This window comes from Acomys minous, assembly GCF_964271855.1.
Source record: "Acomys minous genome assembly, chromosome: 16".
In the NCBI taxonomy this organism is placed as follows: Eukaryota; Metazoa; Chordata; class Mammalia; order Rodentia; family Muridae; genus Acomys; species Acomys minous.
In genome coordinates, this window is record NC_140498.1 from 39,803,790 (window position 1) to 39,824,007 (window position 20,218).

Genomic DNA, 20,218 nt, shown 5'->3' on the forward strand with positions numbered 1-20,218 from the left:
CCTTCTATACAGAGAAACTGAAATTGGCATTGTGTGAGAGGGGAAAATGGAGATCAGAGAGTCCCAGGGTCCTGGGTGCTGCCACAGTAACCTAAGCACCTCTGTGTCTTCGCCTCACAGGACTAGGCCGGGCCTCTAGCCACCTGTCGGGCCTGAGTGTACCTTGCCCACTGCCCAGCCCCCAGGCAGGCACGCTGACCTGTGAGCTGAAGAGCTGCCCATATTGTGCCAGCGCCCTGGAGGACCCTGAGTTTGAGTTCAGTGGCTCAGAGAGCGGGGACTCGGATGCCCATGGAGTCTATGAGTTCACACAGGATGTACGGCATGGGGATTGCCGGGACCCCGTTCAGCAGCCCAGTGAAGGGGACACACCAGGTCACGGCAACGAGCGACGGCGGACGCCACGGAGGACAGCCTCACAGCCAGGAGGGCTAGGCCGCCTCTGGGCTTCCTTCGGAGGCAAGCTGCGTCGCATCGTAGACAGCAAGTACTTCAACCGAGGCATCATGGCGGCCATTCTCGTCAACACCCTGAGCATGGGCGTTGAGTATCACGAGCAGGTGGGTGCCCTCTTCTGTGGCAGAGCAGGACCCGGCTTGCAGGATGCCGAACACCAGGTTTAGAAGCAGAAAGCAGGTTCCTGTGTCTTCCTAGAGTTCCCAGCCTCCTCCTGGGGTCTCTGAGGCTTGGCACCAGAACTGGGGCTTTTACTCAATCGGCAGTGATGGCTCCTTGAACTGAGGTTCTGTTAAGTGGGGAGCACAATGCCATTTTGGCTCTAGTTCATCAGCTCTCCTGCTGTGGGAGGGGAGGCATAGGTGGCCTGAGATCACCCCCGAGAGTGAGGGGACCCAGAAAGCACTACAAGGGTTTCTACCCAGCTGCTCCATCCCAAGGAGCAAGATTTTGCCAACTCTCTAGGGAGAGGCTCCCTAAACATCCTCAACTTCCTGGCCATGTCCTTGGGGGAACTGAGGCTAAAAGGGATCAACAGCACTGGCTGGTCCTGTGAGGAGGATTAAGGGGTGCTTGGGGCTCTACCTGCTTGGATGCTGCAGACCCCCCCCCCACACACACACACACATACACTAGGGAAAGCAAGGCAAAGACTAGCAAGAAAGGCACTCCTGGGGCCCAGGAAGCTCCTGACGCTCCACCCACTTTTAGTGAATAGAGTGATTTCCTAGGGGCTTTTCCTCTGGGCTTTCCCAGTTCCTTTTGCTTGTAGTAAGTAGAGAAAATCTACCCACTGTGGCCTTAGGCAGGCCCAGGTATCTGGTACCAGGGTGAGGATAGGTCAACCCCCTGTGTACGTGCATATGTGAAAATGTGGCACACACCAGCCTCATACACATGGATGCATACTGCACATGCATGATTCAGCTGCATGCATGATAATCATGCATATGCATGTAGACTGCACATGCTCTTTGTACATGGAGTAAGTATGTACACAGAGGCTAGTACATTTGCACTATACACACAGTTCACCTATGGACATGGAAGTCAGTTCATCTGGGATGGGGTCAGGTACATATGAACATACAGCTATGAGGATATGGACAAGTTTGCACACACCACATGTCCAGTACATGTACACAGTCATGTTTGTATTCACACTGTGCTAGAGAATACACCTATCCAACATTACAGGAGGGCACTCATTCACACACGCAGGTCACAATGGTACAGGTACAGGCAAACACACGTGTGCATACAAGACAGTCATGCAAGACAGTCAGTACGCTGGGCCTTCTGCAAAGGAAGAGGTGGGCGAGACTGTAGGTACTGTTCGCATGTTGTGCCTTCACCGCCCATCCTGAGCCCGGCACAGTGTCCCAGACCTGCCCTGTGTTTGCGGAGCCTGCAGTGGAAGGCGTGTCTCGGGAGACTTGGCAGCTTTGTGTGCTCAGGTTCTTTCCTGGAAGGTCAGGATGGGGGCTGTCTGAGCGGAAGAGCCAGACTAGATGGCTGCCAGTCTAGTAGAGATGTTCTCGTGTCCTAGTTTCCTTTTCTGAGATCCCGGGTTGCCATCAGTCCCTTGAGTTCTTAAGGCAGTGAATTTGCTTTCGCTTCTGGGTCCTGTGCTTCTAAAAGGGCAGGCACCATGATGGGCCCTGACCGCCTCTCCTGACCCGCAGCCTGAGGAGCTGACCAATGCCCTGGAGATAAGCAACATCGTGTTCACCAGCATGTTTGCCTTGGAGATGTTGCTGAAGCTGCTAGCCTGTGGCCCCCTGGGCTACATCCGGAACCCCTACAACATCTTTGACGGCATTGTTGTTGTCATCAGGTAGGGCTCGTCCCCCCCCCAGGTCAGAGGTCCAGGGAGTCCTACTGCAGAGGACAAAGTTGGTGTGGCGGGAAGGCTGAGGCTGATGATGGAATTCATAGTGGGCGGGGTATGAGGACCCTGGTCACTCACACAATAGACCATCGGGTGTAGGCCTCCACCTTGGAGCCTTGTCCTTGCTGCACAGTTGGGCAGCCATGCCTATAATGGGGTCTAGCTTATGGGAAGAGTCACACTGGTCCTGGGGTGGGGAGCCACAGCCGTGGGCCCCACTGCAGGACCTGCTCCCAGCTGCGGGGCTGAACAGAGGTTATGGCGGATCCCAGACTGGCCGTCCTGCCTACAGGAAGAGGAGATCTGAGGGTCATGGCACGGGGCCCATCCTGAGTCTCACACTATCGTCCCAACCCATAGCGTCTGGGAGATTGTGGGCCAGGCCGATGGTGGCCTGTCCGTGCTCCGCACATTCCGGCTGCTGCGGGTGCTAAAGCTGGTGCGGTTTCTGCCGGCCTTGCGACGGCAACTGGTGGTGCTCATGAGGACCATGGACAATGTGGCCACCTTCTGCATGCTGCTCATGCTCTTCATCTTCATCTTCAGGTGGGTGGGGCCCAAGCTCCTCCCTCAGGCAGCACTGACACTAGGGCACTAGGCATGAGGGGATGGGGGGGGAGGAGCTCTGCTCTGCTGGGTCCGCAGATGGAAGGGGTAAGTCAGGCCCTGGGGATTGTGCCAGGCTTCTATCATGGTATGCTTAGCACCTTCCGTGTACCAGTCTTGCCACTTGGGGAGGGAGTGGGAGAGTGAGCATCCGACAGGCTACTGAGACTGCTTGTCCTTGCCATTGTCCAAAGGCAGAATGGTGGCCTTTTGTCCACTCCATTAATGGTTAGGGCTATCTCAGCTATAGGACATTTGTTGAGCCTTAGGGGTTGGCCCTTACTGCAAAACCAGGGCGCGGTGAGGCTGGCAGCCGACTCAGGCGGAGGGGCTACTGGGCCCCTCCCGCTCAGTGCCCATCCCCCTCAGCATCCTGGGCATGCACCTGTTTGGCTGTAAGTTCAGCCTGAAGACAGACTCTGGAGACACTGTCCCCGACAGGAAGAACTTTGACTCCCTACTGTGGGCCATCGTCACTGTGTTCCAGGTACAGCCCCGGGTGTCCCTAGGAACAGCCAGAGCAAAAACCCCCAAGGAGCCAAGGCCTGTGGCTCTATCCCCTGGCTCTGTCCCCAGGGAGGTGCACAGGGTCTCCTTGTGGGACCAGAGCCGTTTCCAGCCCTGCAAACATGTCCCTCCAGATCCTGACCCAGGAAGACTGGAATGTGGTCCTCTACAACGGCATGGCGTCCACCTCCTCTTGGGCTGCCCTTTACTTTGTGGCCCTGATGACCTTTGGGAACTACGTGCTCTTCAACCTGCTGGTAGCCATCCTGGTGGAAGGCTTCCAGGCAGAGGTGAGGAGCGAAGAGGACAGAGTCTGGGCGTGGAGGTAGTCTTAGCCTCAGCAGACCCTCCACACCTTCACGCTGCAACCTCTAGGCCCGTACACCCTCCTTGTGCTCCCGAGCACGGGGCTTGGGCGGGGTACAGAGGCTCCTGCTGTGCGGGAACCTCCACACTTAACCTTGTGTTGCGCGGGTACAGGGTGATGCCACCAGATCTGACACTGACGAGGATAAGACATCTACCCACTTAGAGGAAGATTTTGATAAGCTCAGAGATCTCCGAGCCACAGGTATGTGCTTAGGTGGTATAGACCAGCGGTTCTCAACCTGTGGGGTCCAACCCCTTTAGAGCTGTCATATATCAGACATTCTGCATATCGTATATTTACATTGCAGTTCACAATAGTAGAGAAATTACAGCTACTAAGTAGCAATGAGATAATTTTATGGTGGTTAGCGGGTCACCACCCCATGAGGAACTGTATCAGGAGTATTGAGAACCACAGGTGTAGACTGAGGCAGGGTTCCCGGCAGGTAGGTTCCTACTGCTGGGACTCCTGGAGGCTCAGACGGCTCCTTTACCCCTAGAGATGAAGATGTACTCGCTGGCTGTGACCCCTAACGGGCACCTTGAGGGCCGGGGCAGCCTGCCGCCTCCGCTCATCACCCACACAGCGGCTACGCCCATGCCGACTCCTAAGAGCTCGCCACACCTGGACGTGGCCCATGCTCTCCTGGACTCACGACGCAGCAGCAGCAGCTCTGTGGACCCCCAACTGGGGGACCAGAAGTCTCTGGTAGGGACTGACCCCAACCCCTGAGATATAAGGGAAGGGTCCCTGTGACACCCCGGCCTGGTGTGGGGCCAGGAGTCAGGGCCATTCTGGTCCAGGAAGCCCGGGTGGCTGTTCCTGTGTGTAGAGCCGTGAGGGAGGCATAGACAAGTGTTAGGATCCCACCTGGTTGTAGCAGTGTGAAATCACAGGAGAAGATAAAAGCTGGCCATGTACGGGCCACACCAAAGAAACAAAGGGGCTGACAGAGACACTTGAAAGCAACCTGGGAAACAGACGAGCAGGCCAGGCTGCATGTCCATGGGTCGTGGAGGACAGAGCAGCTCGCTTCTGTTCACACGCAGAGTGCTTACTGTGCGAGGAACGGCCGTGGCTGGTCATGGCTTCCCATGGCTTCTGAGACCCAGAGAAGGGTCAAGTGAGGGTGTGCAGAGGCGTGGGCTAGACGTCATGGGAGGGGGAGGCGGGCCCTAGGGGCAGATAGGATTGGGTAGGAATCGGGATGGAGGTTGAAGGAGGCAAAGTTGTGTCTGGTGGAGCCATCAGGTGTCCCAGGGCTGAGCCACCGAGCACAGCTTGTTAGAGTCACTTGCCCTGGGGCCCTGAGAGAGAGAGGCAGGCTAGCGGGAGAGTCAGCTCAACTCCTTTGAGAGACCCTGGAGGTAAGGATGAATCTGGAGACTGAGTGCTGTGGAAAACTGGAGGGAACCTGTGCTACAGGGCCTCAGAAATCCAGAGGCTCATCAGAGAGTCTTGCTTTGCCAGCCCTGGCTGATCCTGGGCCGTTGCTCTAACTGTGTCTGGCTGAGTCAGGTTACCTGAAACCCGCATTGGTAGAGTACTTGCTGGGTGGGACCACGCATGACCAGGCATACAGCCAAGTATGTCGTGGATGCCCATGATGGCAGTTGACACTAACACCTTGGGAAAGTCCCTCCCATCCCAGAAACGGGTATGTGGTGACCCTCAGGCCTGTCCCAGTCTGCTCACTCCTTGCTACCCCTCAGGCCAGCCTCCGAAGCTCCCCTTGCACCCCATGGGGCCCCAACAGCGCTGGGAGCAGCCGGCGCTCCAGTTGGAACAGCCTGGGCCGCGCACCCAGCCTCAAACGCCGCAGCCAACGTGGGGAGCGTGAGTCCCTGCTCTCTGGTGAGGGAAAGGGCAGCACAGACGATGAGGCCGAGGATGGCAGACCAAGCACAGGAGCCCACCCAGGGGCCTCACCTGGGCCCCGAGCCACCCCACTGAGGCGTGCCGAGTCACTGGACCACCGCAGCACGCTGGACCTGTGTCCTCCGCGGCCTGCCGCCCTCCTACCCACCAAGTTCCATGACTGCAACGGGCAGATGGTGGCCCTGCCCAGCGAGTTCTTCTTGCGTATTGACAGCCACAAGGAGGATGCAACGGAGTTTGATGATGACATAGAGGATGTGAGTGGGGTGAAGTAAGGTGGACTGATCTCAGAGCCATTTCTGTTCCTGAGAGTGACAGGAGGCGAAGTGCTAACTGGACCCACAGTTATTCCTGCCCCTCTGTCAGGGCTGGTTCTTCAGAGCAGAATCTGAGGCAGGGACTCAGTGACCCAGTAGAAGGGACCAGGCCAGCCAGAGCAGGGGTCCAGCCTGAGTCTGTCCCCAGTTAGGAGCTACCTCTCATTGGGGACCAGGCCACTCAGGGTCAGGAGCTGCCTCTGTGGTTGAAGAAAGGAGGTGGTCACTACAAAAAGCAGCTCCCATTGGCCAAGGGCAGTTCTTGAGGAGCCAGCCAACCCTTCCATTCTTGCAACCTCCCAGCATGCTCACTGTCCCATTGCCCAGGTGTGGAAGGGAGTGGCCTGGGGTGGGAGGATCGGGGTGGCCATAAGAGGAGGCTGCTGTGACTCAGAACCCATTCTCTGTCCCCAGAGCTGCTGCTTCCGCCTGCACAAAGTGCTAGAACCCTATGCGCCCCAGTGGTGCCGCAGCCGGGAGTCCTGGGCCCTGTACCTCTTCCCGCCGCAGAACAGGTGAGCTGTGTTTAATACAACAGCCACGGAGGCTGCATCTTAACTGGGCAGCCTTTCCCACCCATGGCCAAGACTTTGCCTCAGGCAGCATGGACAGACACAAGAGCCTGTTGGGGGGTTGGGGGGGGGGGAGTCTTCTCACCTTGGCTGCCTCCTCAGGCTACGAGTCTCCTGTCAGAAGGTCATCGCACACAAGATGTTTGACCACGTGGTCCTTGTCTTCATCTTCCTCAACTGTATCACCATTGCCCTGGAGAGGCCAGACATTGACCCGGGCAGCACCGTGAGTCCCCGAAGGCAGCTGGCCCTCTGGGTGGGACAGGGTGAGGTGGACTTGGACCTCCCACTGGTCTCTCCCTGCAGGAGCGGGCCTTCCTCAGCGTCTCCAACTACATTTTCACAGCCATCTTCGTGGTGGAAATGATGGTGAAGGTACTGGCTTTCCCCTCTGCCCCTGGTGCCTGTCCCACACTACCATGACCTGGCAGCCTCTCCCAAGCCTATATACACAGCTGTCTTTCCCTAGGTGGTAGCCCTGGGACTGCTATGGGGCGAGCATGCCTATCTGCAGAGCAGCTGGAACGTGCTGGACGGGCTGCTTGTCCTAGTGTCTCTGGTTGACATTATCGTGGCCATGGCCTCAGCTGGTGGTGCCAAGATCCTGGGCGTCCTGCGTGTGCTGCGCCTGCTGCGGACCTTGCGGCCTCTGAGGTGGGGGTGTAGGGGCGGGGGCCACCCATAAACATCCAGAAAGGACCCAGAAGCCCACCCCCCACCTCTGCCCAGCTGTATGGCTCTCTGGCCACACATTCACATCACGTTAGGGCCTTGCATGCGCCATTGCTTCTGCCCACTGGTCGCCCTCTTAGATGCGCCCAACGGCATATCCCCTCTGCCTGGGTGCAGGGTCATCAGCCGAGCTCCGGGCCTCAAGCTGGTTGTAGAGACTCTGATATCATCGCTCAGGCCCATTGGGAACATCGTCCTCATCTGCTGCGCCTTCTTCATTATCTTTGGCATCCTCGGGGTGCAGGTGTGTGGCCCTGGCTTGTCCAGGGTCTGCCCCACCCTGGGCCTCTGCTCCCCGCTGGCGGGATGGGTCCTGCCCTCTCCGGTGGGTGGTCAGCAAGTCTAGTTTTAAAATCCAAGAGGCCTGAGGTAGGCGGCAGGTCTGTGGGCCGGTGATGGTGCCGGGCCCCCTGGAGTAACGGCCCCTTCCGGTCAGCTTTTCAAGGGCAAGTTCTACTACTGCGAGGGCACAGATACCAGGAACGTCACCACCAAGGCCGAGTGCCATGCCGCGCACTACCGCTGGGTGAGGCGCAAATACAACTTTGACAACCTGGGTCAGGTAGGTATGGGTGGTGTGCAGTGTGGCCATGAAGGTGACTAAGGGTATGGGGTGTGTGTGGCTATAATCCTACCCTGCCAGTGACCCTTACTGTGCCGCACAGGCGCTGATGTCCCTGTTCGTGCTCTCGTCCAAGGATGGCTGGGTAAACATCATGTACGATGGGCTCGATGCCGTGGGCATTGACCAGCAGGTGCGCAGCTTCCGTGGGTGACCCTGAGCAAACCCTGTACAGGTCTTTGGGATTGGGGCAGGTCCATCTCAGAAACCTCCAGGATTTCTGACTGCCATGGTGCAGCCGCTTTCCTCTGGCCCTACAAGCCAGTCCCAGGGAGGGGGTTCCCCGTGCAGGAAGGCGGATGTGGTCAGGGGACCCTCCTTTTTGTGTGCCGCAGCCCGTGCAGAACCACAACCCCTGGATGCTGCTGTACTTCATCTCCTTCCTGCTCATCGTCAGCTTCTTCGTGCTCAACATGTTTGTGGGCGTGGTGGTGGAGAATTTCCACAAGTGCCGGCAGCACCAGGAGGCCGAGGAGGCAAGGCGGCGTGAGGAGAAGCGGCTGCGGCGCCTGGAGAGGAGGCGCAGGAGTAAGGCGGCCCCCAAGGTGGAGGGTCGGTACCTGAACGCATGCTGTGTGCCACCCAGCTCTGGGCCTGCGGCACCCCCCAGCCCAGATGGCTCTGCACGTGGCCACCTTGCATGGGGGGGCCAGGCCTTGGAAGAGAGGCCAACTGGAGTGAGCAGCTGGGGTGCTTGCCAGGACAGGATGCAGGGTAACCCCTTGAGGGCAAAGGAGGTAGATGGGACACTCCCAAGCCCCTCACGAGTTGGAGAGACAGGACAGTGGGCCCTAGCGTGGGGAGCAAGGAGGGCTTCCCACACAGTGTCCCCACCACAACCGCTCAGACATGTCCTTGTTTTTCCAGGCACTTTGCCCAACCCAGGTACCTGCCCTGCTCTGCATGCTCAGCCTGCTGCTACTGCTGCTGCTGTTGCTGCTGCTGCAGTGGGAAAGACGGGTGTCATAGGCCTCCAGCGGCCACCTCAGGGTGGGGCACAAGTGCCAGGGTGCTGGGTGCCAGAGGGTGGGAGGAAGGTCAGTGGCTTGCCCACCAGTGTCCACGTTGCTGCCCCTGCCCTTGCTTGGCCCTCCTCATGGCTAGCATGTGCACAGGTCTGTTGTGCCCAGGGAACCAGGTCCATCCTTGTTCCCTGGGGCCTTAATGGCTGCTCCCCGCTGTCTCAGCTGGCTGTCGGCCCCCCCTGGCTGCTTGCACCGAGCTGAGTTTGCTGATGACTGCATGCTGGGCCGAGGAGCATGCGGGTCCAGGGTGGGATGGTTGCCCATCAGACCCTGCTCTTCTAGGCCCTGGCCTTCAGCCCCCATCCCCACCCCCAGTGTGTGGTTCTAGGCCGAGGTGGGTTCTGGGGTGCAGGGTGGCTGAAACCCTCACCAGTGGGACTCCTGAACTACACCGGGGTTCCCTAAGAGGACTGCTGCAGGCACAGCATGTAGTGTAGATAAAGCTGGTGGGGGGTGCATGGTGGCCTCCTGTCCTGACATCTGCCTCAGGCTGGCTGTGGTGCACATCCGGGCCTCAGATGGTCACTAGTGGCCCCATGGAGGCTGGGAGGAGCTAAGCCTGAAGGCCAGGCATGCCTTAGATGTCATCTCTGTCCAGTTGGAGCCAGACAGGGAGGTGACTCTACCCTGTCAGCGAGATGCCTATACCCCAGTCTCAGCACATGGTTGATGAAAAGGACAGCCCCTCCTGTTCCCCCAGATTAAGCCACAGACGAAATGGGGTCTTGGCAGGGAAGGCTTGGCTGGCTCATCCCTTCGTGGACACTGTTGGAGGCCCCAGTGCTGGTCTCTGGGTTCCATGGCCTCACAGAAAACACAAGCCTTTCTAAAAAGAACCTTCACTCCCTCTCCCCCTCTCCCCTCCAGCCTGGGGCTGGTCCCAGGGGCCACCCAGTCCAGCTGAGGTCCTGCCTGAGCCATTTCCACACACTGAGCACGCCAGGACGGACGAGGACAGGGCTTCTGTATGGGGAAAGGGGGAGGGCATAAGGCAAATCCCTCAGCATCCCGGCGGCTCAGCGGTTCCCCTTTTCCACAGAGGCCCAGCGCCGGCCCTACTACGCAGACTATTCACACACGCGCCGCTCCATCCATTCGCTGTGCACCAGCCACTACCTGGACCTCTTTATCACCTTCATCATCTGCCTCAATGTCATCACCATGTCCATGGAGCACTACAACCAGCCCAAGGTGGCCAGAGCTGGGGCTGGACTGGGAAGAGGGTCCCCAGCAGGGGCGGGAGGGACACAGCCTGTGTTCTAACATGCCTGCGAGTGTGGACACTGTTGAGGGGCTAGCCAGAGACCTCAAGCCTGAGGGCTTTGTCCTTTTCATCACCCTCCATGTATATGCAGAAGGGCTCCCCTCTGCACCGCTCGGGGGAGGGTGGGCTCTGTAGCAGAGCCTTGCGTATGGAAATACAGTCGGCCTTTCAGAAATGCCATCTTACCTGTCAGAGCTGAGGACGGGAACATCCCGGTCCTTTCCCAGAGGTCCATCAAGTGACAACCTCAGGCATGCCACAGGTGTCATGGCGTTGGCACTCCAGGAACAAGGAGACGGGGCAGCCAGGAGCCACAGGGCACCTCAGCCAGCCTCTTTTCTGCCCCCAGTCTCTGGACGAGGCCCTCAAGTACTGCAACTACGTCTTTACCATTGTCTTTGTCTTCGAGGCTGCGCTGAAGCTGGTGGCCTTTGGGTTGCGGAGGTTCTTCAAGGACAGGTGGGTGGTCTTGGAGGCAGGGCAGGTCCGGGCCGCAGGTGGTAGGGACAAGGCCCTTTTCCCTTCTGGGTGAGCTTTGGCTGAGCCGCAGCTACTCCAAGCCATGGCCACACTCAGCTTCGCCCACGGCTGGCTAGGTGGAACCAGCTAGACTTGGCCATCGTCCTCCTGTCCATCATGGGCATCGCGCTGGAGGAAATCGAGATGAACGCTGCCCTGCCCATCAACCCCACCATCATCCGCATCATGCGTGTGCTTCGCATCGCCCGTGGTAGGTGGCTCCCGTGTGCCCTGCCCAGCATCTACCCAGGCTGTCAGTAGGCCCCAGACCCAGTAAGATGGCCTACAGGCAGGCTCCATCCTTAGGTGCCTGGGATGTCTGCAGCTAGACAGAAGCCTAGTCTGTAGATAGAAAGTAAAGGGGACTGGTGTCCAGGGTCCCCTGGGCCGTTGGGTCAGGTTTGCCCTGCTGACATTTGGCTCCTGCCCTAGTGCTGAAGCTCCTGAAGATGGCCACAGGCATGCGTGCCCTGCTGGATACCGTGGTTCAAGCCCTGCCTCAGGTAGGTTGGGGTCCAGCACTCCTGAAGGCCACCACAAGCCTTCAGGGGACAGGCCTCAACGAGGGTATGGCACATGTCCTTCGCTCGCTCGATCTGTCCTGAGGCCAGGGTCATGCCTGAATGTTTGGCTCAGCTGATCCGGAAGAGGTCGGAGATGGCACCCCCCCCCCAACTTGGCCTCAGGCTCTGGGCAAGAGCATTAGTGACTGGTGCCTGCCCAGCTGGTGCACGTGGGAGGTAAGGGGCCGAAGCAAGGCCAGGAGAGTCCAAGGTGAGCTTGCCAGTGGACAGGACTCCGGTGGTGGCTTTTGAGCCAATATAGACCAGTATGCTGACTTTCTGCACCTTCAGCCCTTCCCCAGTCCTTCCTGTATCCCTGGACTGTAGGGCACATCTGCACCGTTCAGCCCTATCTGTACCGAGCGGGAGCACACTGGAAGACATGCACACATTCCGCAGTCCGTCCTGCTGCCTGGCCACCCTTGCGCCTGTGCCCGTGTCCTCCAGCCGACAGCACGTTCCTATCTACCCAGCTCCCCACTCATTTACTGAATCCACTGCCACTTCCGCCTGTCATGTTCCCTTAGGCCCATATGCCCACTCTCCAGCCCTCTGGACTGTCTCCATCTTGCCCGACATATGCTGGCCTCAGCAGCATTTCGAGCCCCATCTGAGTGACTTTGCACCATGTTTACTGTCCATGGGGTTGATGAGGGAGGCCTGGGTAGTGACTTGGATAGAGGCAGGAACAGATGCTGGGCTACGGTGTGCGCAGGTGCTAGGGCTGGCAGAGTCTCGTGGGATCCCTGCTAGTGCTCCTGTTCACTGAGCACCTGTCCGGTGTGGGGACTCTTAAGACTGAGGTGGCCTCTGCCTGATCCCTTAGGGGGACCCTCTAGGTCTTGAGGGCCAGGCAGAGGATAGAACAGCTCCCAGGGGACAATTAGGAGAACAAAAGTAGACATTGGGGACCATGGAGGGGCAGAGGATGCTGGGCCAGGACAGAGAGCCTCTGAGGGTCGGTGATGATCTGGGCCCTCTGCCCGGGGCTAGGGACGGTGGGGCAGGCCAGAGCAGGCCAGCACGGGGCTGACATTGTTCTGCTTTTCTCCTGTGTAGGTAGGGAACCTTGGTCTTCTTTTCATGCTCCTGTTTTTTATCTATGCTGCCCTGGGAGTGGAGCTGTTCGGGAGGCTAGGTAAGTGTGGTGGCTCGCTTCCCCAGGAAGGTGGCTCTTGTGTCTTCCCCCTCCCTTACAGGCTTGTGGAGGGTGCAGGGTAGACCAGATAGGCCCCGAGCCTCCTACTGTGTCCTCAGACTGCGCCTGTTCACCTTCCTCTTGCCCAGCCTGATCATTAGAGCCAGGTACACATACTTACACCTGTGTGCGCAGATACGTTCACTCAGGGCCATGTCCCCAGGTCTGTGGTGCACATGTCCACACTCAAGCCAGCCAGGCAGGGCCACGTTCCTGGGTGAATGCTGCATACACTGGAATACGTGCACACACCAGCACACACCCCGCGCCTCACCCTGAACATAGCCCCCAGGAAATGTCACCAGCCATGTGCCCTCTGTATTATCACCTAAGACAAGTCTGCAGCCTTATCCTGTCTAGGCTACGGCCTGTTGGGGACTCTGCACTCACTGCTCAGCTCCTCCACTAGCTGTGGGGATCGTCTGGGACCTTCGTGTGCCCCAGTTGGACAGGGGCCATGCAGGTTTTCCTGGCCTGTTGTCTGCCTGCCCAGTGAGCTGAGTCTAGGCATGGCTCCCAGTCAGTTGTCACACACAATCGTGACAAATACTTATAAATCCTTTCTTCTCTGCCTCCAAGTCCCCCAAGGGTAGGACTGGTATCCAGGCTTGGCAGCCAGCACCCCATTTGCTTGGAATCTACCAGCAGTGAGCAGTGTAGGACAGAGGCCTGGGCCCCAGGTTCCATGTGCACACACACACACACACACACACACACACACACGCCTCAGCCAGCCCAACATGGGATGTAGTCTGCTGACTTTTTCCCAGTCCCACTGAGGCAGCAGTGCTCTCAACGGGTGGCGACCCTCCTTTCAGAGTGCAGCGAGGACAATCCCTGTGAGGGCCTGAGCAGGCACGCTACCTTCACCAACTTCGGCATGGCCTTCCTCACGTTGTTCCGCGTGTCCACCGGCGACAACTGGAATGGGATCATGAAGGTAATTGTGGGGCTGCTTCTCGCGCCCTCTCCCCCTTCCTGCCTATGACAGAGCGCTGACCCCGCTGCCCGCCCTGCCCTAGGACACGCTGCGTGAATGCGCCCGAGAAGACAAGCACTGCCTCAGCTACCTGCCTGCGCTCTCACCTGTCTATTTTGTCACCTTCGTGCTGGTTGCCCAGTTCGTGCTGGTCAATGTGGTGGTGGCCGTGCTCATGAAGCACCTGGAAGAGAGTAACAAGGAGGCGCGGGAGGACGCGGAGATGGACGCGGAGATTGAGCTGGAGATGGCGCAGGGGTCCGCGGCCCAGCCCCCATCCACGGCACAGGTAAGGCTTCGCAGGGACCTAGGGCTGTCCCAGGGTTCCTGGGGGGTGCTGGCTGAGCTGATAACCAGCCTCCCTCACCGTAGGAAAGCCCAGGTTCCCAGCCAGACACCCCGAACCTCCTGGCCGTGCGCAAAGTGTCGGTGTCCAGGATGCTCTCGCTGCCCAACGACAGCTACATGTTCCGGCCTGTGGCTCCCGCTGCTGCTGCCCCGCACCCTCACCCGCTGCAGGAAGTGGAGATGAAGACCTACAATGGTAGCGTCCCTTTGGGTATGATGGACCCTGGCAGGGACAAGCAGGGGAACGGGGCTGGGCAGGAAGGGTGGGCAGATGGGACATCGCCCAGCATGGCAGGGAGGGTAGGAGGAAAGGTGCGGCGGGGGCCACAGGCCTCAGGCCACACAGTTCAGATGCATCCTTGCCCCAGGCCCAGCCACCTCCGCTCACTCGCCGCCCCTGGAGCCCCGTGCCTCCTTCCAGGTCCCATCAGCCGCATCCTCCCCAGCCAGGGTCAGCGACCCCCTTCGTGCCCTTTCACCCCGGGGTACGCCCCGCTCTCTGAGCCTCTCGCGGATACTCTGCAGACAGGTAAGGGGGACTGTCGTCTCACAGACCATGAGGGATCCATGGGGTTCCCCAGTTCAGAGGGTTAGCATGACTGAGGCCCAAGAGGGCGTGTGCCACATGTATACTTGGACTTGGAGTTTTCCATCTCTGTTTAGTGGGTCTCAACCAAGTGGCTCAGCATAGTCTACCAAGAGGCCAGCTGTGGTAGCAGTGCCCCTCATGGGACTCAAGTCCCTTTCTTAGGCAGAAGCCTCAAACCCAAAGTGGCTAATGTGCCTGCACCCACCCAGCTTGGTCCATAGTTTTTTTTTTTTTGCCTAACCTCCCCCCTCCCCTTGAGTTCCCACCACCTGCCACAACAGCCTCTTACTGTTAACATGGAGACCCTTTGGAACTTTCTATTCTTGGGGTATCAAGTTAGGCTGCGGGCCTCAAGCGTGAGATGACCCTTAAGTTTTTCTGGGCCCAGAAGGCTCTCTTCAGGTGCTCAGACCCCCGGGCCTCTTCTCTGTGTACCCACAGTGTAGCAGATTCATTCTTTCAAGTCTCAGAGGTTAGTGGGTAAGGCCAAAGTCAGGGGCGATAGTCTCGACAGCTCTCAGTCCCACCTAGCCCTTTGTCCCTAGCCTAGAGAGTGAGAGCCACCCTGGGGCATTGTCAGCCCTGACCTTCGCTGAGAAAGAATGTGCTAAACAGGGCCTTTAACCTGGGCCCCCATGCCATTTCAGGAGGCCATGCACACGGAGTCCCTGGAAGGGCAGGTTGATGGCGCTGGAGAAGACAGCATCCTAGACTGCACAGAGCCTGCTGAAAATACCTCCACGAGGCAGGCATCTCTGGGCTCCCTGCGGTCCCCTCCTTGCTCCCCACGACCTGCCAGTGTCCATACCCGCAAGCACACTTTCGGTCAGCGCTGCATCGCCAGCCGTCCTCCCACCCTGGGAGGGGATGAGGCCGAAGCAGCTGACCCAGCAGATGAAGAGGTCAGCCACATCACCAGCTCAGCCCACCCCTGGCCAGCCACAGAGCCCCACAGCCCAGAGGCCTCCCCAACGGCCTCCCCTGCTGCCAAAGGCGCAGTGGGCGGTGGGCGGGACCCACGCAGGTTCTGCAGTGTAGATGCTCAGAGCTTCCTGGATAAACCTGGACGGGTGGATGCACAGCGGTGGTCCTCGGTGGAACTGGATAACGGAGACAGCCACCTAGAGTCCGGGGAGATGAGGGGCCGGGCCTCAGAGCTTGAACCAGCTCTTGGGGCACGAAGGAAGAAGAAGATGAGCCCTCCCTGCATCTCTGTTGAACCTCCCACTGAGGATGAGGGCTCCTCCAGGCCCCCTGCAGCCGAAGGAGGCAACACCACCCTGAGGCGCCGAACCCCATCCTGTGAGGCTGCCCTCCACAGGGACTGCCCAGAGTCCACAGAGGGCCCAGGCACTGGAGGGGACCCTGTAGCTAAGGGTGAGCGATGGGGCCAGGCCGCCTGCCGGGCAGAGCACCTAACTGTCCCCAACTTTGCCTTCGAGCCTCTGGACATGGGTGGGCCTGGTGGAGACTGTTTCTCGGACAGTGACCAAAGTGTGACCCCAGAACCCAGAGTTTCCTCTTTGGGGGCTATAGTGCCTCTAGTACTAGAAACAGAACCTTCTGTACCCTCTGGTGACCCCCCAGAGAAGGAGCAAGGACTGTACCTCACTGTGCCCCAGACCCCCTTGAAGAAACCAGGGTCTCCCCCAGTCACCCCCCTCCCAGACGACAGTGGAGATGAGCCTGTGTAGATTGAGTTGCGTGTGCACAGGGCTTTGGCATTGGGGTTGTAGGCTCCCTGAAGAGTGGTAGCCCCAGTCAGGGTCATGAGTGGACCCTGGCTCAGGCCCCACTGAGGCAGAGGGACCTGGAGATGTCATCCCGGGAGAGGCGGCAGACATTCAGTCCCTCACTATGACACAGGAGCAGCCTCGGGCCCCACGAGCCTCCCTCGTGGTGATTCAGGTTTGGGTTTTCCTGAGTTTTAACCACCACCATCTGAAGTCGTACCAGGACCAGGTCATCAGTCTCAGGAGGAGAGGCTATGTCCCTGGGAAGGACCACAAACTCCTCATGGGCAGGAGGGAACCACAGCTCCGTCCAGACGACACACAGATTTCCAGTAGGGAGCACACGCTTTGAGCCCCTTGTGCCCTGGCGGGCAGACATTTGGTCCTGCAGCCGCCACAACCAATATCACCTTCGTTCACGGTCACATTCTTGTCCATCACTCAGCATTCTTTCCTTTCACAGCACCCCTGTCCCCATCCCATCCTCTTAGATGGTCTAGAGACTTTACAGTGACCCTGGGAAGGGCCACATCACCAAGGAGTACTGGCTCATGCAATAAGACATCCCAGTCCCTAACTGAGTGGGGCTTCCCATCCATCCCAGGCTGTTGGGCTCCACATTCATTTGACATCCATCTGCTTTATGTCATCCATTTTTACAAATTCAGGTTAAACATCGCAATAATCCGATGCAGAAAACTTGGCTTCCCAAGTCAAAAGATAAGGGGCGGGAAGGGGCAAAGCCAAGCCGAATAAACACTTAACTTATTGTTTAAGAAAGACACTTGGGTTGTGACGCCTGAGTCAGAGGTCTGAAGTTGGGTGGGGGGGAGAGCCCAGCCAGCACTTGGCCATCAGGACTCCAGAGACCAGGAGGAGGAGGAGGCTCGGCAAGAAGAGGCCAGCCAGGAGGGGAATCCACGAAGGCCCTTGCTTTCCTGAGCCCTCCAATTCTGGGACATGGCGGTGGATCCAGTATACATAGGCAGTAACTCGAGCATAGACGCCAGGGCGGTCAGGGCGGCCACAGCCCTCACCCCAGCTGACAATGCCAGCCTGCTGCCAGGTCCCAGCCACCTGGCAGACCAGTGGCCCTCCAGAGTCATCCTGCAGGACAAAAAGGTCAGAATGAGGATGGGGTACCAAAGACTTGGGGGGCCCTCACCGTGCTCCAAGCTGTGCTATTTTTCCATGTTCCCAGCCAGCTCACCTGGCAGGCGTCCCCAGGGCCCTGGGCACATAACATGTCTGGCTGGATGAGGCTGCCATTGGGGCTGCTGTAAGCTTGGCTGCAGGTCTCTGCGTCTATCACAGAGACTTCTGCCTCCTGCAGGTTATATGGGGGCTTCAAAGGCTCTGAGAGAAAAGAGGTTCGGGAGGAGGCTGAGCAACGTGCCCCACCTTTCTGGGACTGGGCAAGTGGCTGACGCATCCCCTCCTATAGTTACCAACCACGCTGGCCTTGTCAACCGCCCCCCCCCCAAGTCTATGGGTCAGATGTGTGGATCTTACTGGAGGCCAGTATGTGACCGGCTTTTAGGAGGGATTAGCGTGAGCACCAGGAGCAAGTGGTAGCACCAGTGGCTCCTGCTCCTCCCCAGGGGACCATGGCTGCCTCCTATCCCCAAGGGCGAGGATCTCAGGAAGGGCTCCTTACCTCCTTCCCTTGTATAACCCCAGCCTGTCACCCAGCACTGCATCCCAGGGTAGAAGTCTGCCGAGGCCTCTGGGAGGCACACAGGCTGGACCTGGCTGGATAGAGCCACAGGGGTGTCCAGCTGCACCAGGGCAATGTCCCCACTGGACCCTGGTGTTCCTGGGGGGCTAGAGTACAGGATGATCTGCTTGACAGTGGAGAAATGAGGAGACAGGGTGATGGTCAGCTCTCCCAAGTGCACCTGGTAATCAGATGAATTGACAGACCTGGGAGGCAGGGAGAGATGTAAGTGTCCCCGCCCAACAGTGACTGACCCACCCACCCCTGCCAATATCTAATGTCCCGCTTGCCTTCAGCTTTAGGCCCAGAAACAGCTACGGTGTACCTGAGGCCTGAACCTCACACTTCAGGGTCCCAGGTCAGCACTCTGGAGTCCTGTCACCTCTGGCTGGAATGTCTCCAATAAACTAGGGGCCAGCAACCCTCTTAAAACCAGGAAAGGCAGAGTTCTCCAGAAGTACGCAGGACAAGTTGAAGAGCTTTGGGCTGCCTAGGTTTAGGATACTTCCGGATACAAGCTGGTTAGGCAGCCAGGATCACCCTCAAGCCCAGTAAAGGTTAAGTGCACCTCCCATGGCAGATGTGAGAAAGGGGGCCCCACCCCCACTTGGGCTGCACACTGCCACTTCAGGTGGGCGGACCTTAATGTGGTTTTCTCTATTGAAGAGGGAACCTTGGACTCAAAGGTGACTCATGGGCTAAGCAAGGTCCTGTTTGCTGTCACTGCCCCATAAGCCCAGGCAGCCAGGCCTCATCAGGTCACTCACCCAGAGAAGCAGTGGGCTGCTGTGAGCACCCATTCTGGGCTGAGCAGGGACCCTCCGCACACATGCACCATCTGCAGACGGAGGCTAGCCTGCCATGGCCATGTGCCAGCTCGGGCGGCATGGCCTCCCACGATTCGACTTCCTGCATGTGAAACCTGGGGCTGGCCACACCCTGATCCAGAGGAGGCAGCGTTGCCTAGGGAATTCCAGAGACAGGCATTCTGCCCAATGCCCTTCCTCTAGGACCCCTCCATGAGTCCCACTCCTTAGCATCTTGGGGAACCCACAAGTGTGTCTGCTCCCCATCTGCTAGTCCCTCCCCAGAAGCATTATGGGTACAGGAAATAGCAGTGCCCTAAAGCAGTGGTTCTCAACCTTCCTAATGCTGCGACCCCTTAGTTGTGACCGCAACCATAAAATTTTTCGTTGCTACTTCATAGCTGTAGTTTTGCTATTATGTGCATCATAATATAAATATCTGCTATGCAGATGTCTTAGGAGACCCCTGTGAAAGAGTTATTTGTGACACCCTCCTCCTAAAGGAGTTGTGACCCACAGGCTGACAACGGCTGCCCTAGAAGCAGTACAGTCATGGATCTTGGCGTCTGAACACTGCCCCAGAGGACATAGCAGGCCGCTTAGAAAGATGGCTCGGTGGGGCTGGCCAAGCATCTCACTGCCTGGAAATAAGGGCATGAGTGACGGGAGCTTATGAGAGCCCAGGAGGCTGGGGGTGGAGGGGGATGCCTTCCTAGTGAGAATGGGGTTTCCTTTTAGAGTGATGTTTGGAACTAGACAGATGTGATATCACAAAACACTGGAAATGTGTTAAATGCCACCAAATGCTACACTGTATCGTGGCTAAATCTTATGTAAATTTCACTTCAATTTTTTTTTCCCCATAAAAATCTAGAGGCCATCCCACAGGGGAGGGCTTCCCTCTTAATGTGTAAAACAGAATGAAATTGGAAATGAAGTCCACGCTGATTTAAAAAAATAAAAAAAAAGGAAGCAATTACATCCCTCACCCTAGAATACTAGGTAAGGCCTTCCTTAGGACTCAGGCTAGCAAGCTGCCCTGGGTCTGTTTTCCTAGAGCAACATCAGCAGAAGAAAGGGGCGGGACTGCAAGGGCCAGCAGGTTGCTCAGGAGATCCAAAGTAGCTCTCAAAGATACAAAATAGCCAAAGTGGGGCAGAGGTGCAACTTCCCAGGTGATTCTGGCCGGTACCCCACCAGCCAGGGTACCAGAGATGTCTGTGGCAAGTGCATAGATGCTCCAGGCCAGGTCACTCCCCGCTCCCCCCCCCCCCCCACATAGACACTGCCTCTCTGAGGTCTGCCTGCTGGGACCTGGCGTCTAATCCTGAAGCATCTGTTGTAGACATACCTGGCTGTAGAGCTTCATGGGAGATACCTGGAGGACAGAGACAGAAGGATTAGGGGAGCTGTCTGTGGGTGTGATTCTGGTCCTATGGGCCTCAGCACTGGCCCCCTGCAAGGTCCCAAGGTGACCCTAAGGTGGATGTTCCCAACCTGAGCAGCTAAAGCTAGGATCTAGGCAG

General features: G+C 58.0%; 2 protein-coding genes across 4 annotated transcripts in view; one reads left to right on the top strand and one right to left on the bottom strand.

Annotated features, from left to right (window-relative positions):
- The window catches only part of CACNA1H (calcium voltage-gated channel subunit alpha1 H), a 59,767-nt gene extending 42,814 nt beyond the window's left edge, over positions 1-16,953 (top strand). For all 3 annotated transcript variants that reach the window (XM_084763137.1, XM_084763136.1, XM_084763138.1), the window contains 27 exons: positions 121-560; positions 2,142-2,293; positions 2,708-2,893; positions 3,323-3,440; positions 3,595-3,750; positions 3,941-4,031; positions 4,330-4,538; positions 5,543-5,965; positions 6,440-6,540; positions 6,700-6,823; positions 6,904-6,972; positions 7,067-7,251; positions 7,447-7,573; positions 7,766-7,891; positions 7,995-8,084; positions 8,287-8,479; positions 8,819-8,836; positions 10,016-10,167; positions 10,590-10,699; positions 10,837-10,970; positions 11,192-11,262; positions 12,382-12,460; positions 13,339-13,460; positions 13,543-13,788; positions 13,872-14,058; positions 14,216-14,376; positions 15,084-16,953. In XM_084763137.1, the coding sequence (XP_084619263.1) occupies positions 121-560; positions 2,142-2,293; positions 2,708-2,893; positions 3,323-3,440; positions 3,595-3,750; positions 3,941-4,031; positions 4,330-4,538; positions 5,543-5,965; positions 6,440-6,540; positions 6,700-6,823; positions 6,904-6,972; positions 7,067-7,251; positions 7,447-7,573; positions 7,766-7,891; positions 7,995-8,084; positions 8,287-8,479; positions 8,819-8,836; positions 10,016-10,167; positions 10,590-10,699; positions 10,837-10,970; positions 11,192-11,262; positions 12,382-12,460; positions 13,339-13,460; positions 13,543-13,788; positions 13,872-14,058; positions 14,216-14,376; positions 15,084-16,130 (5,117 nt within the window). In that variant the 3' untranslated portion in view covers positions 16,131-16,953. The remainder of the gene's footprint in view (positions 1-120; positions 561-2,141; positions 2,294-2,707; positions 2,894-3,322; positions 3,441-3,594; positions 3,751-3,940; positions 4,032-4,329; positions 4,539-5,542; positions 5,966-6,439; positions 6,541-6,699; positions 6,824-6,903; positions 6,973-7,066; positions 7,252-7,446; positions 7,574-7,765; positions 7,892-7,994; positions 8,085-8,286; positions 8,480-8,818; positions 8,837-10,015; positions 10,168-10,589; positions 10,700-10,836; positions 10,971-11,191; positions 11,263-12,381; positions 12,461-13,338; positions 13,461-13,542; positions 13,789-13,871; positions 14,059-14,215; positions 14,377-15,083) is intronic.
- An 11-nt stretch (positions 16,954-16,964) lies between these two features.
- TPSG1 (tryptase gamma 1) lies at positions 16,965-19,605 on the bottom strand. Its single transcript, XM_084763139.1, has 4 exons — positions 18,654-19,605; positions 17,827-18,092; positions 17,380-17,525; positions 16,965-17,276 (listed from the first exon to the last, which is right to left on the bottom strand). The coding sequence occupies exons 1-4, from the start codon at positions 18,722-18,724 to the stop codon at positions 16,974-16,976; spliced, it is 786 nt and encodes a 261-aa protein (XP_084619265.1). The 5' UTR covers positions 18,725-19,605; the 3' UTR covers positions 16,965-16,973.
- Positions 19,606-20,218: the final 613 nt, after the last annotated feature.